Consider the following 19,548-nt stretch of genomic DNA (forward strand, 5'->3'; position numbering starts at 1 on the left):
ACCTGCAGCCCCAAGAGCAGCACTCTGGAGAAAAATGGGACTGTTTTATCTCAACAAGGGCTGGAGGCAAAGCCTTGGGTTCTACTTATAGGAGGGAAATAATTTTATTTAAAAAAAACAAGTAAGGATTTACAATCAACGAGATTTGAAAAATATAAATGTATGGATTATCTTTCTTCGCATTTAGTGTTTTATTGCAGCAGCCCACGTTTGTCTCCAGGAGTATTATCCATGATGCAGCACACTAATGCACTACCTTGCTCTGAACAGGAGAAAGCACTTTGGATGTAGTCCAGGTTTAACCCTGTCTTAGGGCTTGCTTTTACTTTTAAACAAAATAGCAGCAAATGGAAGTAAAGCACCATCCTGACTCTTCCTCAGAGTGTGGCCAGTCCTACACGTGAGGAGCAGCTTTGAGACAGAGGTGATGCTCATTCCCACTTGGTTCATGACTCCTCTGCCTCTCTTTGCCCTTTCAGTCCCTACAGCCTCCCTCTGTTCTCCATCCTTGAGTGAAATTCCCACAACCACACATAACCTAAAGGTGCTCTGCAAGGAGCTGCTCCTGGTCAAAGGGACTGTTGGACATCTGGCATCAGGCTGGTCCCTGGAAAGACCCCTGTCACCCAGGCAAAATTGCAAATTCGGGCTGCTTGGAGGTTTTAAAAATTAAAACATTCCCCCAAACAGCTGTATTTCTTATGCAAATCCCCCACCAAATGGTACCTTGTAAGTATTAGAGAAATTGTTTGTCCTCTGTTAAAAAATGATCATCTAGAAACCCATTAATTTTGGGGGGAAAAGGTTTTAAGAGGACAAAGCAACATTTCTCCCATGCTCTGTGAACTCTTGTGCTATTGTGATTTTACAGTGCTATTTCTCTGCTTCTGCTGGGTTTTTCTCCTTAATTTTATGTGGATAACCCAGAACAAAAACTGACACTTAATTCTGAGTAAACAGTGGCAGTGACTGAATAGAAACTTGATGTCAAATATACAGCCACCCTGGGAAAGTCAAAATCCAATGCTTTCTCCTCTCTTCCAGTTGTGTCCTCTGTAAGTATATTGTCCATAAAATTAGTGATTTCAAAAGGCATCAAAACATTATTTTTCATATTCATAGCGTCACTTTAAAAAAAAATGGTTAAAAATCGATTTGCTGGCCTCTTGGGGAAATGCTGTAATGTTTTTGGCTGTCTCCTACTTTCTGCTGCCAGCTAAAAGTACCATCTGGCTTGTTTAGGGCCCTTTTCCATATCAGGTGCTTCCAAAATTCTCCCCAACCAGAGGATTGTTTCGTTGGGTTGCTCTGCCTGCTGAGGCATGTGTCCTGGGCTGGGAATCCTACTGCTTCTGTTCCCTGCCATCTTGCTGACAGTGGTGTGTGTATGTTTGGGCACGGATCTTGCTGCCTCTCTCCCGAGGACATTTGCATCATTGTCAGCTGCACATATTAAATTGATATGCAGGGCTCAGAAACACGTATCCCATCTTTTGTCCCTTTGTTTGTGCAATTGTTGTGGTTTTAATTCTTCTTTGACACCTGGAATATCACAAAGCTGCTGATAATCTGTTGGCTACTAAGGGAGATGACATTGATAGAAGGATAATGTGTGTCAGACTTATATCTCGATAATTGCGGACACACCCCGAACCCTCGCAGCTCAGGGAATGAATATCCTAAATCCATTATTAATTTGGAGAGTCGCATGTGGCAGTTGGCTGTGGTGTCATCCTCTCCCCGCAAGAGTCACTTGCAGGGGATTTGGAGGCAGTTTGGGTGGATCCTGCAGCGCTGTGCGGATGCGCGAGTCGCTCTTGGTGCGTCCCCGCTGCCATTTCGTGGCAGCCCGAGGAGCTGTGACAAAATGGGGTGGATGTCCTCCCTCCTCAGCAAAATGGGGTGGATGTCCTCCCTCCTCAGCAAAATGGGGTGGATGTCCTCCCTCCTCACCTGCTGGGAAGGCAGCTCCCCACGTGCCTTCTCCTGCCCAGGAGTGCCAACCCAAGCAGATGAGGAATGATGCTCTGTTGGGACCTCCTCCTTGGGACCCTTTGTTTTTCAAATCTACCAGCTTACTTGGAAATAGAAACACGCCCCTGAAGGGTTTATGAGTAAATTTGAAGCGCTGTAGCTGCAAAGTCCAGGCTTGATGTGATTGTGTGGGAACAGGAAGGGTGTTTTGGAGCAGCTACTGCCGTAAGCTGTCTTGTCCTATTTCAAAGATGATCTGTGCCATACACTGCTGACTTTTCCTGTCCATCCATTAAAAAGTGAATTATGAAGAGTGCTGAGACAAACAGATAGGAGTTTAACCTTGTTAGTAAATATCAGGTAGCTGATATATACTGCTAGAATGTTACATCACAGCCTCGCTCTTCAATATAAGTTTATGAAATTATCTTGTTACTATATAAACTGCCTTGGCTGGGTACATTCTTCCAGAGGGTTATTGTTTGCTGGATGTTGGCACAGTAGCATGACTCTGAAGAGTCAGTTCACGATGTGGTGAATTTTAAAGACTTGGGAGATGGCCATATCTATTTTTCAGCAAAGGAATGAAAGCTTTTTTTGCTTTTTTTTTTTTTTCCCCTCCCCTAAGGTATTAAAAGTTTCAAAACATGTGCTGAAATGAAAAGGAAATAATAACTAAGACCTGGATGGGAAGTAGTGCCTCAGAGTACTGACTTTGTTTATTTGCTTGTTTCCCCCAAAAATCTTAATATTTCAAGTACAAGTTAATATTTTAAATCAAATAAACCTGTTCTCTGAACTAGTAAGGTACTTGAACATATCACACATTATTCATTTATTTCTGTGTGAGTGCAATAAAAATTTTACAAGCTGTAATCTTGTTCTTTTAATAGAGAGAAAACTATGCAGAATATGTTGCTTAGAGTATTAGATAAGCTGCAGTATGTTAATCAAATATTTTCATGATATGAGGGCAGTTGAGAAAACAGTACAATTTTTGCTAATGGCACTGGTAAGTAAACGGATCTATCATTACATTGTCATGAAAAGTGACATTGAGCAGAAACACCCTGCCAATCCCTAGAAGATAAGTATTTAATGTAATTAGACAGACACTGTCTCCTTTGTTGAACGTAGCATTAATCACCCAGAGAAGTCCAACTTTATATGAAATGGCTTTTTCTGATATGTCTTTGTATTAGAAAGCTTCTCACACGGTTTTGCCACGATGATATATTTGAAGAAATGACTGCAGCAGCTACACGGGTTTCCTCATGGCACATTTCTTGCTGTTCTGTGTTCCATAATATTTAATTCTTTTTTATTTAGCAGTGTTGCATTACGTAGCTGTGACTTGTTCCTAAGTCCAGAAAGTCACGTGCAATTGCAGCTGAACCCCTTTGAACCAGTGTAATGCATTCAAGTTATGAAATATAAAAGCAAAACAAATAGCTTCCATTATGTTCTTCAGTCCTTCCTCTGTGGTGTTAGCACAGGTTCATTGCTATGGCATAAGCAAAATGTTCCTTGCCTCAAATGCTAGTCCATAATATCACACACAAAAAAAAAAAAAAAAAAAAACCAAAACCAAACAAACAAACAAAAAAAACCCAACAAAAACAACCCCAAACAAGCAAAAAAAAGAGAACTTCTTTTTATGAAAATCTCATTGTTAAATGGATGAAAAATGTTGCCCCCTTCCAGAATTCATTGGCACTACATTTTTTTTTTTCCCTCTTTTTTTTTTCCCCCCCCTCCTCTCTGTTGCTTGTAATTTGTACTGTGAAACACTGTCTGGTTATGACTGGTATCAATTTGAGTCAGTGCACAGCTGTGTCTTCCCACCTTCTCAGTGGTGCCGAGGGCTTTGAAGGGAAAGAAAAGGGTTTAGTCAGAGATGACAGCCAACTTCACCGGGTAACAGGTGGAGGTCAACTTGGTTTATTTGTTGGGCTGAGCAGAGTGCAGAGATGAAAAATCTTTGCCATAATAAGGTTTAGGAAGAAAATGCTGACTAGTCTAAGCTTTGATTCCAGCTGACAGATCCTTTTCTAGTGTTCATTACTTGATTTCACAGTTCAGGCAATTTTAAGAGGCTTAAAATTATGTTTCTGCTCTCCTCTATAAAACTTTCCGATCACTTTCTAATTTTTGCTTTAAGTAAAGTTATAGGGACTCCCTGATATATCACTCCTGCCTGTAGACTCTTACAAAGTCAATATGCCATCAAAAATGTAAGGATAAGCTTTTTTTTTTTTAAACCCCTGTTTTCACTGATTCTTTAATAAATGAAGCAAAAAAAAAAATCATGTGTAGGCACCGATTCGATTAGAAAATTAAAATTAAAATTAAAACTTTCTAAAAATCCCCCTGAATAGTGGATAGTAAGGATGCTTAAGAAGCCAGTGTTCCTGTCTGGGCATTTGGGATTTCTGTGCTAGCGAAGCCCGGAGTGCTGAGTTCCAGTCCCTGTGCTCCATCCCGAAAGGGAGCCACAGCCAGGCCCTGAGAATCAGAGCAGAACGTGCTGGCTTTGTGCGGCTGGGGCTGGGGTGAGCACACACAAAGGGATCTCACTGGGCTGAGCTGCCTGCAGCCTTTGGGTCCCTCAAGTGCTCCCTTCCCTGTGCCAGCTCCTGGGAGGGACACGGAGGCGTTTCTCCTCTCCCATCCTTTTTCTTCCACCACCACCACCTCCTTCCTACCTGCTGGAGTGGGCAGAATAGGATTATCTTTAGCCATTTGCTAAAATCTTCCCCCTCAGACTTTCTATTACTTCTGCATTCATTCTTTGCAGGAAGAGGAAACTCACTGGTCAAACCCTTGGACACCAGAATAGTTGCATGCAGTTTCCCAGGGAGCCAGATAGCTCTAAAGCTTCCCAGTGAGTGACAGTTTCTCTCTTCTATTCTTCTGAAACATGTGTTTTACACATATACTGAAAAATGTTAATATCAATTTACAGCCAGATCCTTGCCTTTTTTTTTTTTGCCTTTTTTTTTTTTTTAATAAAAGGTTAAAAAAAATCAAATCTCCCAAAGTATTTACACTTAGAGCACCTCAGCACACGTGTCACTTTTTTTACGTAGGAAAAAGTGTTGGATGCTCTTATACACATAACATCATTGGGCTTTTGAAAGCTGTTAGCTCATTCTGAGTTAGTGGCAAGAACGCTGGACTTGCCAGCACCAAACTGTGAAACCTTTTCTGTGTGACTGGTAGAAATCTCATGGGGGTAGAAATCCAAAAAAAAAAGAAAAAAAGGGGAGGAGGGGGGGGATGTGAATCTGTGCATTTGGATTCGAGCAGCTTCAATAGCATGATATCAACTTTGTCCTAGAAGTCCTTGAATCACAAATCATTTGGGAGAGTGTTTTGGAGAATTACCACTGTATGCTTTCCCTGGATTTTTACTCTCTTCTAGGCGTCCATTAGTTCCCACTGTCAGGGAGAGGATTCTGGACTAGGTGGATCCCTGTAATCTGATTTGGCATGGCTATTTTTCTGTGTTCCTAAGCTCATGAGATCAAGTTATGTAGGATTATTTCATAATGCCAGAGCAGCAGTTTCTGAGGTTGGACAAAGCTATCTAGCAAAAGTGTCTGATAAAAGAAAAATCCTGTCCCATACTGTAGCTTTCTTGGTCCAGTGAAGCAGCATCCTCACGCACACAAATCTTGTAAAGTTGCTTCTGATAGCTCCCTGTGTCCCTTGGTTTTTGTAAGCTAAAGTGCCATTTTCCTTTTTACAGCTTAATTGAACCTAAATGCACCCATTTTCTGCAATGTGGTATTTTGGTAATTTCACTATTTGCTCGTAAGTTTTCCCTTAAGCAAACTGAAAGCTTCCCCTTTATCACTTCACTGGGCCAAGATTTCACACAGTATCCTGCTTGCTACAAAATATGATAGTGTTCTCTCTCACCTTGTTTCTTTTTTCTTCTTTTACTTTCTTTTATAAAATCAGGATATCTAAGAAACCCCGAACACCGCGGAGCACTTCATGGTGGGTGTGCTTATTCAAACAATGCCAATGCTCTCTCTCGTTCTCGGTGCACAGAGTTGTTGTGTTGGTTTGGGGGGGATGTGCCAGGTGCCCCCTCCGGTGTGGATTCTCCTGTGTCCAGCAAGGACAGAGCTGGTGCCAAGCACTTTGCCGGAGTGCCAGCGCTGGAGGAGGCACTCCCATGTCACCTCTGCCCCTGCCGTGCCTGTTGTCATGGAATTTGCAGGGGGATTTTCCCTGGGAGCCCTCTGCCTCTCTGCCTTCACCTGCCCAGTGGGTGGCAGGGGGCTTGGGCAGCTCCCAGGAGCATTCCTGCAGGCAGCAGGGCCATCCAGGCTCCTCTGGAAACGATGCCAAAGTGCTCTGCCTTCCCTCGGGGAATCCTGGAGCCACTGGGGATGCAGAGGAGGGAGGCTGAGCTCACCTGGCTGGTGTCACCTGTGGGGAAGTGGCTTCAGTCTCTCTGCCTGGTGGCAGGTGCCCAGTGCCATTCCAGTGTGCAGCTGGACATGGACATTCCCAGGAAGGAGCACAGCAGCTACAAATCATTTCTGGTGTTGTGGAGGGTTCAGTCCCGTGACTGTCAAATTGTCAGAGGGTGAAAACACCGGGAACCACTGGATACCAAAACAGAACAGTTCCATGAGTCCACTCTCGACCTGCCAAATTATAAATCCCTTGGTACAATGCACACAAATTCAGTTTGCAACTCTTTCTTCCTTTGGAATAACCTATAAACTCTTCACTGCAAATTGTGCAGAAATCAGGTGGCTTTACAGTCTGTGGTAAATCACCTGGGCTATTTTCAATCCTGACCACAGCTCTTTTATTAATTAAAACACATGTCCAATGGCACTGTACACCGATTAAATCTTCAAAACCAATATTAGCACCAAACTTAGTCTTGTCATCATAAAAGTCATTTGAAAGCATTACCATGCAGTAACTGAGGTCACAAGTCCAGAAAATCTGCATATTTACCCATCTCCATCTCATGCCTGGGGCGTTCAGCAGCCATCATTGTTATATATAGCCTGGGTAGCCAATGATGGTTTGATGACATGCAAATAATGAGCAAATGATTTTTAAGAAAATTAAATAAATAAATAAATAAATAAAACCCCCAAAATTTTACTCCATCCTCTTCAGTTACTAAAGATTCCCTTTAGTATCACTCGCAATTTAGGATCCATATGCATCTTCAGGAAGATATAGTTGAAACATAAATCTATTCTGGGTCTTTTACTTGCAAAAATATCATACCTCAGCTATAATCATATGCAAAGACTTTTTAGAGGGCTTTGTAAATGCCATCCAAATTTATGATGGCATTTTTTGCCTTGCAGCTATAGATGTTCCATCCCCAAAGCACCCACATAAAGGTATATTCTCCTATGGATGGCTGCAGTTTGTCCCTGCTGCTATATCTAATCTGCCAAGTGTGCTGAAAAACTCTCAAGTAGCATTTGAAATGAAACAAATGTAGTCATGAATTTTAGACGAGATGTCTAAAGACGTCATTAGAAATTTTTTTTTTTTTTATTCTCCTTGCAATATATATTTATACAATGGAAAATTATGCCGAAGCTGACATTAACTCAAAGGCAGAATTGAACTGTTATCCTACTGTTTATTGCTCTTCTCATTAAAGTTTTTAAATATATAACTCATGAAATTATGTTTTGAAGAAATTGGTTAGATTTCAGTGCTAATTTATTAGTTATTGAAAGAACTGCTTGGGTGGCAGAGCAGGAATGAAGCCTAACTTAAGCGACCTAAAACAATCCAGATGATGCTGTAAACACAGATACAAACAGACAAGGTAATACACTCTATGAGAACATTGTACCAAACAATTTAGGCAGACTTTCATGGGGTAGGATTTAAAAATTATTGTGAATATTGAAGTGCTCGGCTTTAAAATTCTGCAGGCAAGGTTGTCCATCACTATAAAGTGATATTTCTCCTTCCTAAATGGATCTGTGCTCGTTTGCAAAGGAGAAATTTCAGCCTTCTTTTTCCCTAAGTGACATCAGAATTTTGATTCTAACTTGAATTATCATTTTTGGCTAAAAATTGCTGAGGAGTCCAAAAGCATTTAAAACCTAAAGCCATTGAATCCATTTAATGCGCCTTTGGCACCTCTCTTTCTCTTTCTCTCTCAGTCCTTTTTGAACATTCTGGTCCTCATTTTAATCAATCTCTTTTTATTAAGTTCTTTGGCTCATTTACTTGTACGTGCATTTGCTTTATTTTGTTTGGACATTTCTTTTGTAGTGTCTTGAAAAAGAGTTGTGACATTTCTTTTGGATGGCTTCTTAAGTATCTGGCAGTCACCTATGATACGATGTTGATGGGTACGGATAGATTAGCTCTGTTTTCCTGATGATCTGTCAGATGTCGAGTTCTGAGGAAACTGGATGTGTGTGTTGGTGATGCATATGCAGCAGTTTGATAAGTGGATAGAGGGGGAGCTTTCATTTTTCTTCTGTAAAAATCACTGTTTATTAAGCTGGATTTAGCCTCGTGAAGCGAGGTGCTCCGCTGGCAGGTAGTTAATCAGTGATCATGGTAACTCCGGCTGCAACCAGGGGAGCCAGTACCCATTCAGAGCGTAGAAACTAAAGAGCACTTCATTAGGATGAGTGAATTTCCATCTGTGTTGTATTTTGTGTATACTGGAGCAATTAATACAGTAAACTGATGGATGGCAGTCAGTGTGATCGTATCTCGGCTGATGACAAAGTTTGCTCAGCACTAAATTGAACAGACTTGCTATGACTGGCAGCAGGGTAGCCGTCAACGTTTCAAGAAGCTTGAAATTAAGAATTCCCCAGGAATTTGAAGGAAAAAATAGAGCAGCTGATCAGCCTTTCTGTTGATACTGATTTCAGTGGAATTGCTGGAATAATTCGCACAAAAGGATGAAAATTCCTTGAAAAATGCTTCCCATATATTCAGTTTTTTTCCTTCAACAGCCGGCTTGTTTTTCTGCATCATCTGTTTGTTCTGCATGTTGTTGAGTTCATGGTCCACCTGGTAATACCTGAGCTTCCATGATTCCTTTTCCTAGTGTGCCTTGGGAAGGAGGATCCAGACCATGTTTCACTGATAGCTTTTGTTATGAAATCTCCATCAAGAGTCTAGTGGCAGAGAGCTACTGGGAATATTGGGGTAATTATCCAAAGGTCTTTGGAGATGAGTATGAGCTGGTCTACAAACCCAGCTAACGAGAGATGGAGTTGTTGTGTGAGATGTGTGCAGGTAGAATAATGTCAGTAATTAATCAAGTGAAATTGGATGGATTTTCAGGTGTAGATTTGGAGAGAAGGGGGATTGTTCTCCTCTTGCTGTGACTCCACTGACTCCATCAGAGTTAATCCTGATTTTTTTTAGTAAGGAACGTGGCAGGTACATGGAAAAGAGGTTCACAGATACTTGTTTGTTCTGGGGAGGATTTGTGCATTCAATTCTCACGCATCATTTTCTGGTCCATTTAAATATATATCAGCCTCATACATGAACATTTGAAGACCTTTAGCTGTACTCAAGGAAGACTCTTATGTGGTGCGTTTCTAGTACTGGCAAACATAAGGAGGTAGAGGAATTAAACCCACCACAGTGCTCCAGTGCCCCTTAGAAGATGAGGAACACGAAGTTTTCCTGTGCACTCATTAAACTTGGGCTGGAGGTTTGCGAAGTGCAGAGTTTTGGAAAGTCTTTCTGCGGGACTTCAACATCCAATGGCTCCAGTAACCAGAGTCTCCCAAGGACAAGGATCCCATTTGCGCTTGCATTATGCATTTGAGCAGAAGGGTGTGATGCATGATGTGGAATGAACAAAATAATAACTCGTGTGTTTAGGGAAATGCCAAATTAATGAAAATTCAGAAAGCTCTAATGTTGAAAAAAAAAGCACACAAATTCCTTGATAGAAATATAATGCTGCTAACAGTTTCAAGATTATTGTTGTCTGAATTTTCTGCTTATTGTATACTGCAATTAAAATTCTTCTCGACTGAAAAACCGATGTCAAATTAATATTTCCTTTTGGAAAAAAATACGAAAGTACACATCTTGTTCCATTTAGCACCATCATGGTCTTTGATCAGGTTCCCTCTGTCCAGTGAATAAAACAGATTTATGTTAATGGGATCAGGCTCAGACCATATATGTTTGGCATACATATAGAATCACATGAACACAAGTACAGTAAGTTAAAGTAGCACACCCACTCAGGCTTCCATCTGCGTTTTATGCCACAAATCCCTTTATTTTCTTCTTTTATTTAGCAATTAACTTCTCCATTTATTCTGTAGTTAAAAGCTGCCGTAAGATGAAAATAGACTAAGTCTGATTTTCGTCTCTCTCACTCTAAATAACATTGAGAGGAGACTCAGACCTGGATTCTGAAAGCTGTGCTCCCTAAAAGTGCCAGGTGTGGCTGTGATTTGGACAAGAGTCCTATCCACAGAATAGTAAGGAACACTTTTAACCCCCACCTGGGTTACCCAGCCGTTGTGTTCTGGCTGTTCTTGTTTATTCCTTGCTCAGAGCAGATGGATGGAGAGAGGCAGGGAACGGGGAGGATCCTTGGCTCCATTCCCTATCCACCGGCCAGCGCAGCTGAGACGGGCTGGGGGAGATTCTAATTTGTTGCAGCCCTGCACCAGAGAGCAGAGAGAGGAGAGCAGGGACTCAGAGGTGTCCTCAGAGCTGGCACTGCCCCTTCCTCGGGGTCCTGTGAAGTGCTGAAATCTGCTGTTCAGTGCAGTGGCTCCCGGGACCGACGCTGAGCAAAGCTGTGCAAGGCAGCCCCATCCTCCCGGGATGCATCCCCAGCTCTGCCCAAGCTACCTTCAGCCTTAACTTTTTAATTTCCTGCATCCCTGAGCAGCACAGGAGGGGCCCTGCGGACTGGAGGCCGCTAAATGTGTTAAAACTCATTAGGTTTGGAGCAGAAGACCCTTAAAACTAGCCAAGAGTCTCAAACGTGGGTGCCAGAAATTAAACACCTAATTCAATGTTTAGCCACCTACCTTTAGTTCCTTCCTCACAGTTAACATACGCTGTGCCACCTCATAGGTGGCCTGATTTTCATAGGCACCAGGCACCTACAACTAACTCAAGTGTTGAGACTGCTCACCTAAGTGAGACTTGTAGAATTCAAAGTTTTTCTGGGTGATTAAACAGGAGTCCCCTCGCTCCCAGCTCCCGAAAGGAGCTTCGATAGAATGACCAGCGCTGTAACATATGGCTTAGCAAGGGGAGGAAAAAAAAAGAAGAAAATGAGTATTAGAAATGGATGGACTAAAGAATACGCAGGATATATCAGGCACATTAACCAAACATATGGTGCTAAATGAGATATTTTTTTTAAATTGCAAAAAAATTGACATTCCTGGCAGTCTCAAGGATAATGTGACATGGCTGTGATAAATTTAGAAGAATGGGACATATTTTGGCTTGTTCTTGGAAACCTTTTTCTTGCATGCCGACTGTATTTCTTCTTTTATTAACCCATTCAAAGAATGTTTGAATTTTGCTGCTAGAGCACCATGCTAGCGCAACATAAAATGTGAATGATGCTAATTGCTTTGCACTGCCTAACTTTCTGTCATACCCTCCCCTCTTAAAGGACAAAACATGCTTTGGAAATGAGCTGGCAAGCTCATCTTCTTCTTTCTCCTGGTCAATATTAAGTGATGTAATTAAGCTCCTGTTTGCATATTCTTCTGAACTAGGAAGCAGCCATTTTTTTCTTGAGATCTGATGGATGTGATCACTCAAAATAAAATGTGTCATTACAAACCCCAAACAAAACAAAAACATGGTATAGTTGGACTGTTCCAAACCAATACATTTCAAAATACCCTGGGAAAAAAATAAATAAATGAACCAAACTTGTGATAATAATGGCAATCAGAACGATAACAAACAAATAGAGCAAAAGAAGTAGCAACCAATTATCAGCGCTTCAGTTTGTTTTTCTACTCAATTTCCCTGCATAGGGTTACATTAAAATCTCTATTTTCACATGAAAGCCTCTGCCTCAACCTTAGAAAACCCATCCCCATATGAACATGCCACTGCTCAGCATTGCCACACTCAAGGTCATTCATCAGCTTCTTTGTAGCTCCTCAAGTTCCAGTGTTTGGACACAATCACACGAACTTGCTGCAGCTTTTAACCATTTTCCACTCCCTCCTTCCACAACCCTGCTGTGGTTTAGAGATGAGTCCTGCAGGGGTTTTTTTAAACACAAGGGTAAAAGAAAAGCTGTTTCATTTTTTTCAGAAGCTTTATTATCTTTGCCCTGAAGAGGGTTTGTAGCCAGGGAAAGCAGGGAGCAGCTGGGCCACAGAGTTGAGATCTCATTCCTCCCCTGGCCTCTGTCACCTGCCCAGGGCTCAGGTAACTCATGTCCCACCTGGGTCCCTGCTCATGGGCTGCACAACCTTGCTCTTGGAGCAGCTCCCACGCTGGAAAATTTTAGTGACCTCCCCTGTGCATAAAAGTCTCTTGGAGTGTCCATAATATTTTGTACTTAGAGCTGGGGTTGACACTCTTTTGGTGTATCCATCCCCAGTTCTTCCATCATAGGGAAATCTGGGTCAGCAGCACCATTAATTCCTTTGAGTGTCCTTGCCCTGAATGTGGACATGCCATGACCAAGTTACATCCCACTGGAGCAGAAATTCAGCAGGCTGCTCTGGAATATTTCAGTGAAACACCTCAGTTCAATCTCCTTTTCTCTCTTCCCCCAAAACTGAATTAATCTATGCTTTTGTTCCTACTCCAAAGTCCCTAAGACCACATTAAAAAAAAAAAAACCACAACAAAAACAAACAAACAAAAAACCAAAAACAAACAGACAAAAACTTCCCAAAAAAACCCCAAAAAATTACACCCCCAACCCAATATTTTTCTTGCACCATAGTCAGTTCTAAGCTTTGGTTTTTCAAATGTTAAGTCTGTAACCTTTCCTAAAAGCCACCATAACAACAAACCTTGTAGCAAACAAGTTTTGAGGCAGAAAGCTGCAAGTACAACACTGGAACTCAAACCATCCCCTCACTTTGTTTAACTTACAGAAATATAAACTCCAAAGCCTCACTGAAACCATTAAGGCCCAGCAGTGCAGAGTATAAAGTACAAGAAGGCTCCTGCATATTGCAATCAACATCCCAGGGACTATAAAACTAGTCTTATTAAATATAAAGTTAATAATACAGCCCAGAGATAATCTTGTCCAGGCCTCTCTCTTTACTTTTTTAACAATTAAATACTATAAAACACAGAGTTGGAAATAAAATTAAATTACTTTGCTGGTGGAAGTTCAACTTGCACACTACGTGATATTTTGCTTTTCCCCCTGAAATCTCCACCTTTGTTTTGCTGTATCCCTATGGATGTGCAGAATGTCTGATGGGCTGTATATACTGGAAATCTTGAGTTTTCAGAATACATTCTGATAGTCAGAATACCCAGATGCATCTGTAACTGCAAAAATACAGGCTAGTGCAGACAAACATGCATACTTTTCATTTATATCCTGTAAAATTATTCCATCCAAGCATGTACCATACACAGAAAAGGCTCGGGTTTTAAAAGCCCGTTGCAATGTGTTCATTCCATTAATTTTTTTGATACCACAGCTATGTTATGGCATCAACAGGAGTTATTCTCACCCTGTATACCAAACCAGTCAGATGAGTACCACACCATTTCTGCCTGTCCATGGCAGAGGTTTCACCCAGTGACAACTTAACTCTGATTTTCATTGGGAGCCTTTGATGCAGTTCAAGGGCATTGTAACAACTCCAGAATAATTCCAGTGCAGCTTCTAATATCAGGACATAAATACCATTCACCCTTTAAAAAAAAAAATTGAAAGCGAAAGAGAGCCACATAAATGTATAACTTTCAAATACCTTTGAAGTCAAGAGAGTGAGGGGAGGAAGAGTTTGAACTCAGAGAACTCCATTCTCTGGTCGTGCCTTGAGTCGTGCGGCACATTTAAAAGATCCATTTGCAATAATCTACTAAAACCAAGGAGTGAAAGACAGAACTCATAAAAAACCTGTAAAAATCCAAATGCTCCAGCTATTACAGATTTCTAAAAATAAAGCAGAGTAGGTTTCAGTAGCAATAATAAGCTGCATCTTGTCTGTATTTCAGCTTTATAAGAAAAATATGGCTGCCTTTTAGTACTCATGGCTCAGAGCAAACCATGGCTGCTTCTGCCTTGAGAAAAACAAAACCCCACAAATAAAAGTGAGCTTTCAGCTTGCTGTTGTGTTGCGTTTCATTTGTCCTTTAAGTGTGTCTAGCTGCTTCTGCACCCCCTTTCACAATGCATAGGCTGTCGTTCCATGACCTAGCATTATTAAATTGCACTTATCAATCATTCTTGCCAGGAATGCCATCGCCAACTACATTAAAGAAGTCAGAGAAGTCTGGTTTCAGCAGTCCCTCGCCTTCGCAGACCTCCTCCCTTGGAACGGCTTTCACACAGCACCATCGACCTGTCATTACAGGACCCAGAGGTGAGGCCTTTCCCGAGAGCCCCCAGCACTGGAGGGCAGCCAGGGCGCCGTGGCCGTGCCAGCGCCGCTCCAGGAAAGCCATCGCCGCCTGGGACCGCCCGCGAGGGGCTGCGCCACACCCAGCAGGGCTTAGGGCTCAGAGGCTGCTTCTCTTAGGCTGGGCCGCTTTTGGGAGAGCTCCTGACGACCACCCCAGGTGGAAACGCTGGTTTCTGGGGCCTTGGGGTTTTGTTGGAAGAGGGTGCGGGGAAAGGGACAGGATGTGTCTTCTGCTCGTGGCCATCCATCACGTTGACTCGGTCCAACTGCTCGAGACAGGGACCCATCCATCACTTCTGACCCACGCCTGTCTTCCAGCTCTGTGGACTTCCTTCTGCCAGTCATTTATTCTTGTGCTGCTGGTGTCAGTGTGCCTTGTTAGGGGACTCCTTTGAAGTTGGTTCCTGCAATACTTTGGCTGGTTTCCTTCTCAGTACTCTTCTGACTGACTTTCCAAGTAAAAGAGATGTCCTCTGGGTCTAGATGTGTTTATACAGTTTTGTTAGAAAGATGCATTTGCATTTAGCCTAGAAAACTAAATGCAATACGGAGTTCACGTTTGAAAAGGAACTCACTTGGGCATAGAAGAGACACAAATGAATGAATCCTCTTACAAACCTCTTTGGAAGATATAAAAATAGGAGTGAATGGTTGCGACACGTTTCTTTCTGCTATGAAATTTTGTCTCATTTAGAGAAGATTATTAAGGAATTGGTCGAATGGTGAAGCATAAAAATGCATATTAGCAATTCATCCTAGAAATTATCTGGAAATGTCTGTTTGGCATCAGCGTGGTTTTACTGAGGGCAGCATAAACCAGGAGGAGCCTCTTTGTCTGCACATCCAGGTGATGTGGTGAGAAATGGTGGAGTTGCACAAAGTTGAAGCAAGGTCAGACTTGCACTTCAGGAGGTTTTTGTGCTTTGTTAAATCTGCTTATTGTAGTTTGATTTGTTGTGGTTAATCCATAAAAATTATTCATTACCCTTAGACATGCACCTAGATCCTCAGAAGAAATTTAGGCATCTAAGCTCTACAGAGATTTCCCTTGAAATTTGGATCCGAGCTGTCTGGCAAATATGTCCTCTTTTAAAAGCCTTGATAATTGGTGATACAAGTATGACTAATATGAAGCTTCCATTAACATTCTATTCAGTGCACATCAGCTGACTCCCAATTCCTGTCTTTTAGAAGTTCAGCCTTTTAGATTTCAGTTGTTGATTGATTAGTTAATAGGCCTTTCTTTATTTAGCTGTGTTTTACCTCACACTAATTTTTTAAGATCATTGACTGCCTTTGTCTGCCCCTGTTTAGACCCTCTGTGCTTTGGATTCTTGTGTGGTTGAGAGAGGAAATGTCTCAGTGGTGAGGCCTTGTTTAAATCTCATCTACAGTCTGTTTTCACAAGACTTTTTCTGTGCACTGAGGGATTTCTACTGGCTACGTGAGAAGAACATTCAGTGGGAGCCAGAAAAGCAAATAGAATCATTACAGTCCCACATTTTGTTTGTTTGGAAGGAGATGTTCTTTACTAACTCCACAAAGAAGCAACACAGCTTTTAAATCGTCATGGTTCCTAAAAAGTTAACCAAAACTGTTCTTCTGCAACATCATTTAGAAGCATCTTCTATTTTATGCTCGTTCGCAAACAAAGTCTCACTGACTTTCAGCCATCCATGGTTTCTTTAAGTGCCATCATCCTGAAAAAATCTTGTCCCAGACTCCATCCTTTGTTCTTTTGGGACATTCCTCCTCAGTATTCTCCATCCACAGCACACTGGCTGTGTTTATTTCCCTGCTGCAACAATCATTCTGTTAGTAAAGGGTGATTCACTGAGATGGATTATTTTCTGCAAATCCAGCTTTGTTCTTTATCCCATCGCCTCCGGCGTACTTTAGGGACAGTAAGCAGAAGAGAGAAGCTTTTCAGGTATCAGAAGTGGCAACATAAAGAGTATAATGCTGTGGTATAAGAGGATATAATTGAGAGATTCACTTCCACCAGCAGTGACTGGGAGTTGTGCCTCTGCAGGGATGATGGTACAGCACACACAGGCTAAATTCCCTCTGGACACAGGTGCATTATGTAAATGGTCAGTGGCAGGTCATTCTGAGGGGTCTTTGGAAAACAAAGAGCAGGATTTAATCTCCATTGTGCAGAGGGATTTCGGAGGAAGGGGAGTTGTGAGTAAGTAGGTCACCACCAGAGTAAGCTCCTCAGCCAACACGACGATCACAAGGAGGTTCCATCTCCTTCTCATGCTCGTATGTGCAAGTTTATCACTTGGATGTGTGTATGAGATGCATTTGTAAAGCATGATCAAAATAGACAGCAGAGAAGAAGCTGTAGACTATTCATGGCAGGTGTTGGCATTGACAACCAGCGATTTATAACTTCTCGGGAATATTCCCGAATCTTTCACACGCTTCCAAGCATCCCTTGGAACACACCGCACATCTGATGCTGGGGTGTCCCAGGATACTGAATGCCCTTCCCTGTGGTCCCCACAATGAGTCATTCTGGAAACAAAACTTCCTTGGAGGAGGAGTAAGATCCTTGAGAGGATTTCCTCGCTCTGAGGTGCTCCACCCAACGAACCAGTTGGAAAACCTCTGCTCTCGTGGAATTGCCTGGATGTGCTGTGCTGTGGAAGGCTGTGCCCTCGTTCCTGTGAGCTCTGGTGCTGCTGCCAGTGCCCAGCCCAGCTGGGCAGTAGCCAGGAGAGAGGATCCGAGCTGGCTGACCAGCAGACCAGATGTGCAGCAAGTGCTGGCGCAGGGATGCCAATGCTTCAGTGACTCCTCAGTACTTCCAACAGATGGTGGCAAGATCCAAGTTTCTTTGGTGATAAGCTAGCAAAGTGATTCATGGAGCCTCACTTGATGATGGCAGTTTTTTGGGCATGACTCTATGAATGCACCATATGTCTTCTCTGGACCAGCGTGGTTAGGATTCAGTGTCTGGCAGATGGTAAATTGATCACCTATAGGGTGGCTTTAGCATCACTATCAGTTTTAGAATTTATTTCAATGCCTTGAAAATTGGAGCAGCCAGATCTCTCTCCTACTCAGGCATACTTTTGTTACCTGCAAATGAGATTATTTGGTGGTCAGCGTAGCTCACCACAGCACTCCAGCATTGCAAAGCCATTATGGATTGCTGGCATCTCACAAAGCTTCCCAGAACACTTGAACTCTTCACCAGGCAGTGAAGGATTTAAATACTATGGGTGACAGCAGTATTTACATAAATGGTTTTAGGCTTCCATGTATTGCTCCTTACACTCTGGTGACTTTATAACTGGAGCTGGCTGAAACGTTAAATTGACCACGATCTTGTAAAGCCAGGATGTACAGCAGCCTGTGCTGCAGAGCATTCAAGCATTCCCATGGAATATGACAGTGTGGATCCTGCAAGCCAAAAAAGCAAGGAAAGAAAAGGCAAGGAAAGGAAAGAAAATAACAATGAGATGGTGTGTTAGGAAGATAAATGAAGGAGAAACACAATTACAAGAAGCAAGAAATACAGCACGAAGGCAAGAACCCAAGGAAGGGGGTGTGTGAGAAGAAGGGATGAAAGTCAACTAGTGGACTGGTTTCCATTATATTAATTTCCTCCATAATTACCATTGCCACTTAGACTTTTATCAGGACAAGGCCTGCCAGGGAAACGCTGCAGCACAGTACTCTCTGTCCATGCCAAAGTGGCAAAACCTTTATGTCACATATCTGGAAAGATACTGTGTCCTTCTCTATCAGCATCCTCCACTGGGTCACCAAAGTCCTGGTGCCTGCTCGCTGTCCTGTCAGCCAGCTCCAAGGGAATCAAAGTGAAGGCTCCTGGTGTACACTGTACAAAGGCATTTTGTGATGTCCCGTTCTGTCACACGAGTCTCTGTGGCCGCTTCTTGGTGCTGTCAGCTGGCACAGTGGTGTCACCTTCTACTTCCCTCTGGATTTTGACAAAAACAAACCAGACACAGAGAGTGGTGTCAGAGAGCCAGGAGAGTCACACCACAAGGGCAAGGAAGCCACGAACAGCACAGGGCTGACCATCAGATGAGTTTGCATGATGCAGTTTACAATGTCAGGACAGCTGCCTGAGCAGGGGAAGATTTTGATTTTCTGCACTCACTCTGGAGCAACCTGGTGCTGAAGGAAAAGCAGTTTCCCAACAGATGGCCTCAAGGTCGGGCTTTAGCCATGCCACAATCCCCAAACTGCTGCAGCCCAGGCAGGGAGGGCAGAGAGGGAGACCTGCAAAGGGTTAAAGCTCCAGCTAAACAAAAGTCAGCGACCGTGTAATTAAAACTCTACCTTTGTTGTATTGTCAAGAGTTAGCCTGTGACATAGGAAATATTTAAAGGAGCAGGCTGTTCAGCTAATTTGTGTGTGAGTGAACTGCTTAGACAGTCCTATCCTAAATTAACTGTAAGGCCACCCACCGAGCTCGCCTCATAAAGGGCCACGATTGCTCAGCTCCGTTCTGTATAACCCTTCAATAATTACTAGATAAATGCATAACTAAAACCTCTATTACACTAATAATTTGTACTGAGATAGATGTGTGGGACACCATGCTGGGTTAATTTGTCATCCCTGCAGCAAACTTCTGAAGAGGGCTCTTTTGCAGAGGAGTTGTGTTAATATGTTGCTCCAGTGAGGACATGTTAGAGCAACAAGATGACTTGGTCGCTTAATCTCCTAAAGAGGCAAAATGCCTGGAGGGGAAGTGCCAGAAAGAAGAAAGGGGGGTGATTAATACAGTGGACCCAGATTTAAACTCATCCTGACAAAAGGAGCTGATCTAACTGAGCAAAAGAATGGGGGGAAAAAAAAGGGGAGTGTTAAAAATACTAATAGGATTTCATGCATCCCTAAAAAAATAATATAAAAATAAAGTGCTGCAGGAACAAAGTATTTTGCCCATGCTTTTCCTGATGCTGTGTTTGGTTCCTTTGCTCTCTTTGATGTATCCATG

At 42.5% G+C, this 19,548-nt stretch overlaps 1 protein-coding gene across 17 annotated transcripts in view; it reads left to right on the forward strand.

Moving 5' to 3' along the window:
• The window catches only part of NFIA (nuclear factor I A), a 349,114-nt gene that overhangs the window by 281,873 nt on the left and 47,693 nt on the right, over positions 1-19,548 (forward strand). For 7 of the 17 annotated variants that reach the window (XM_036387934.2, XM_036387930.2, XM_036387932.2 and 4 more), the window contains 3 exons: positions 4,772-4,858; positions 5,941-5,979; positions 14,400-14,528. The exons of 3 other annotated variants lie outside the window; for them this stretch is intronic. In XM_036387934.2, coding sequence (XP_036243827.1) covers positions 4,772-4,858; positions 5,941-5,979; positions 14,400-14,528 — 255 coding nt within the window. The remainder of the gene's footprint in view (positions 1-4,771; positions 4,859-5,940; positions 5,980-14,399; positions 14,529-19,548) is intronic. 7 more of the 17 variants (XM_036387936.2, XM_036387948.2, XM_036387941.2 and 4 more) reach the window with 4 other exon arrangements.

The sequence above is a fragment of the Molothrus ater genome, chromosome 9 (assembly GCF_012460135.2).
Source record: "Molothrus ater isolate BHLD 08-10-18 breed brown headed cowbird chromosome 9, BPBGC_Mater_1.1, whole genome shotgun sequence".
Taxonomy (NCBI): domain Eukaryota; kingdom Metazoa; phylum Chordata; class Aves; order Passeriformes; family Icteridae; genus Molothrus; species Molothrus ater.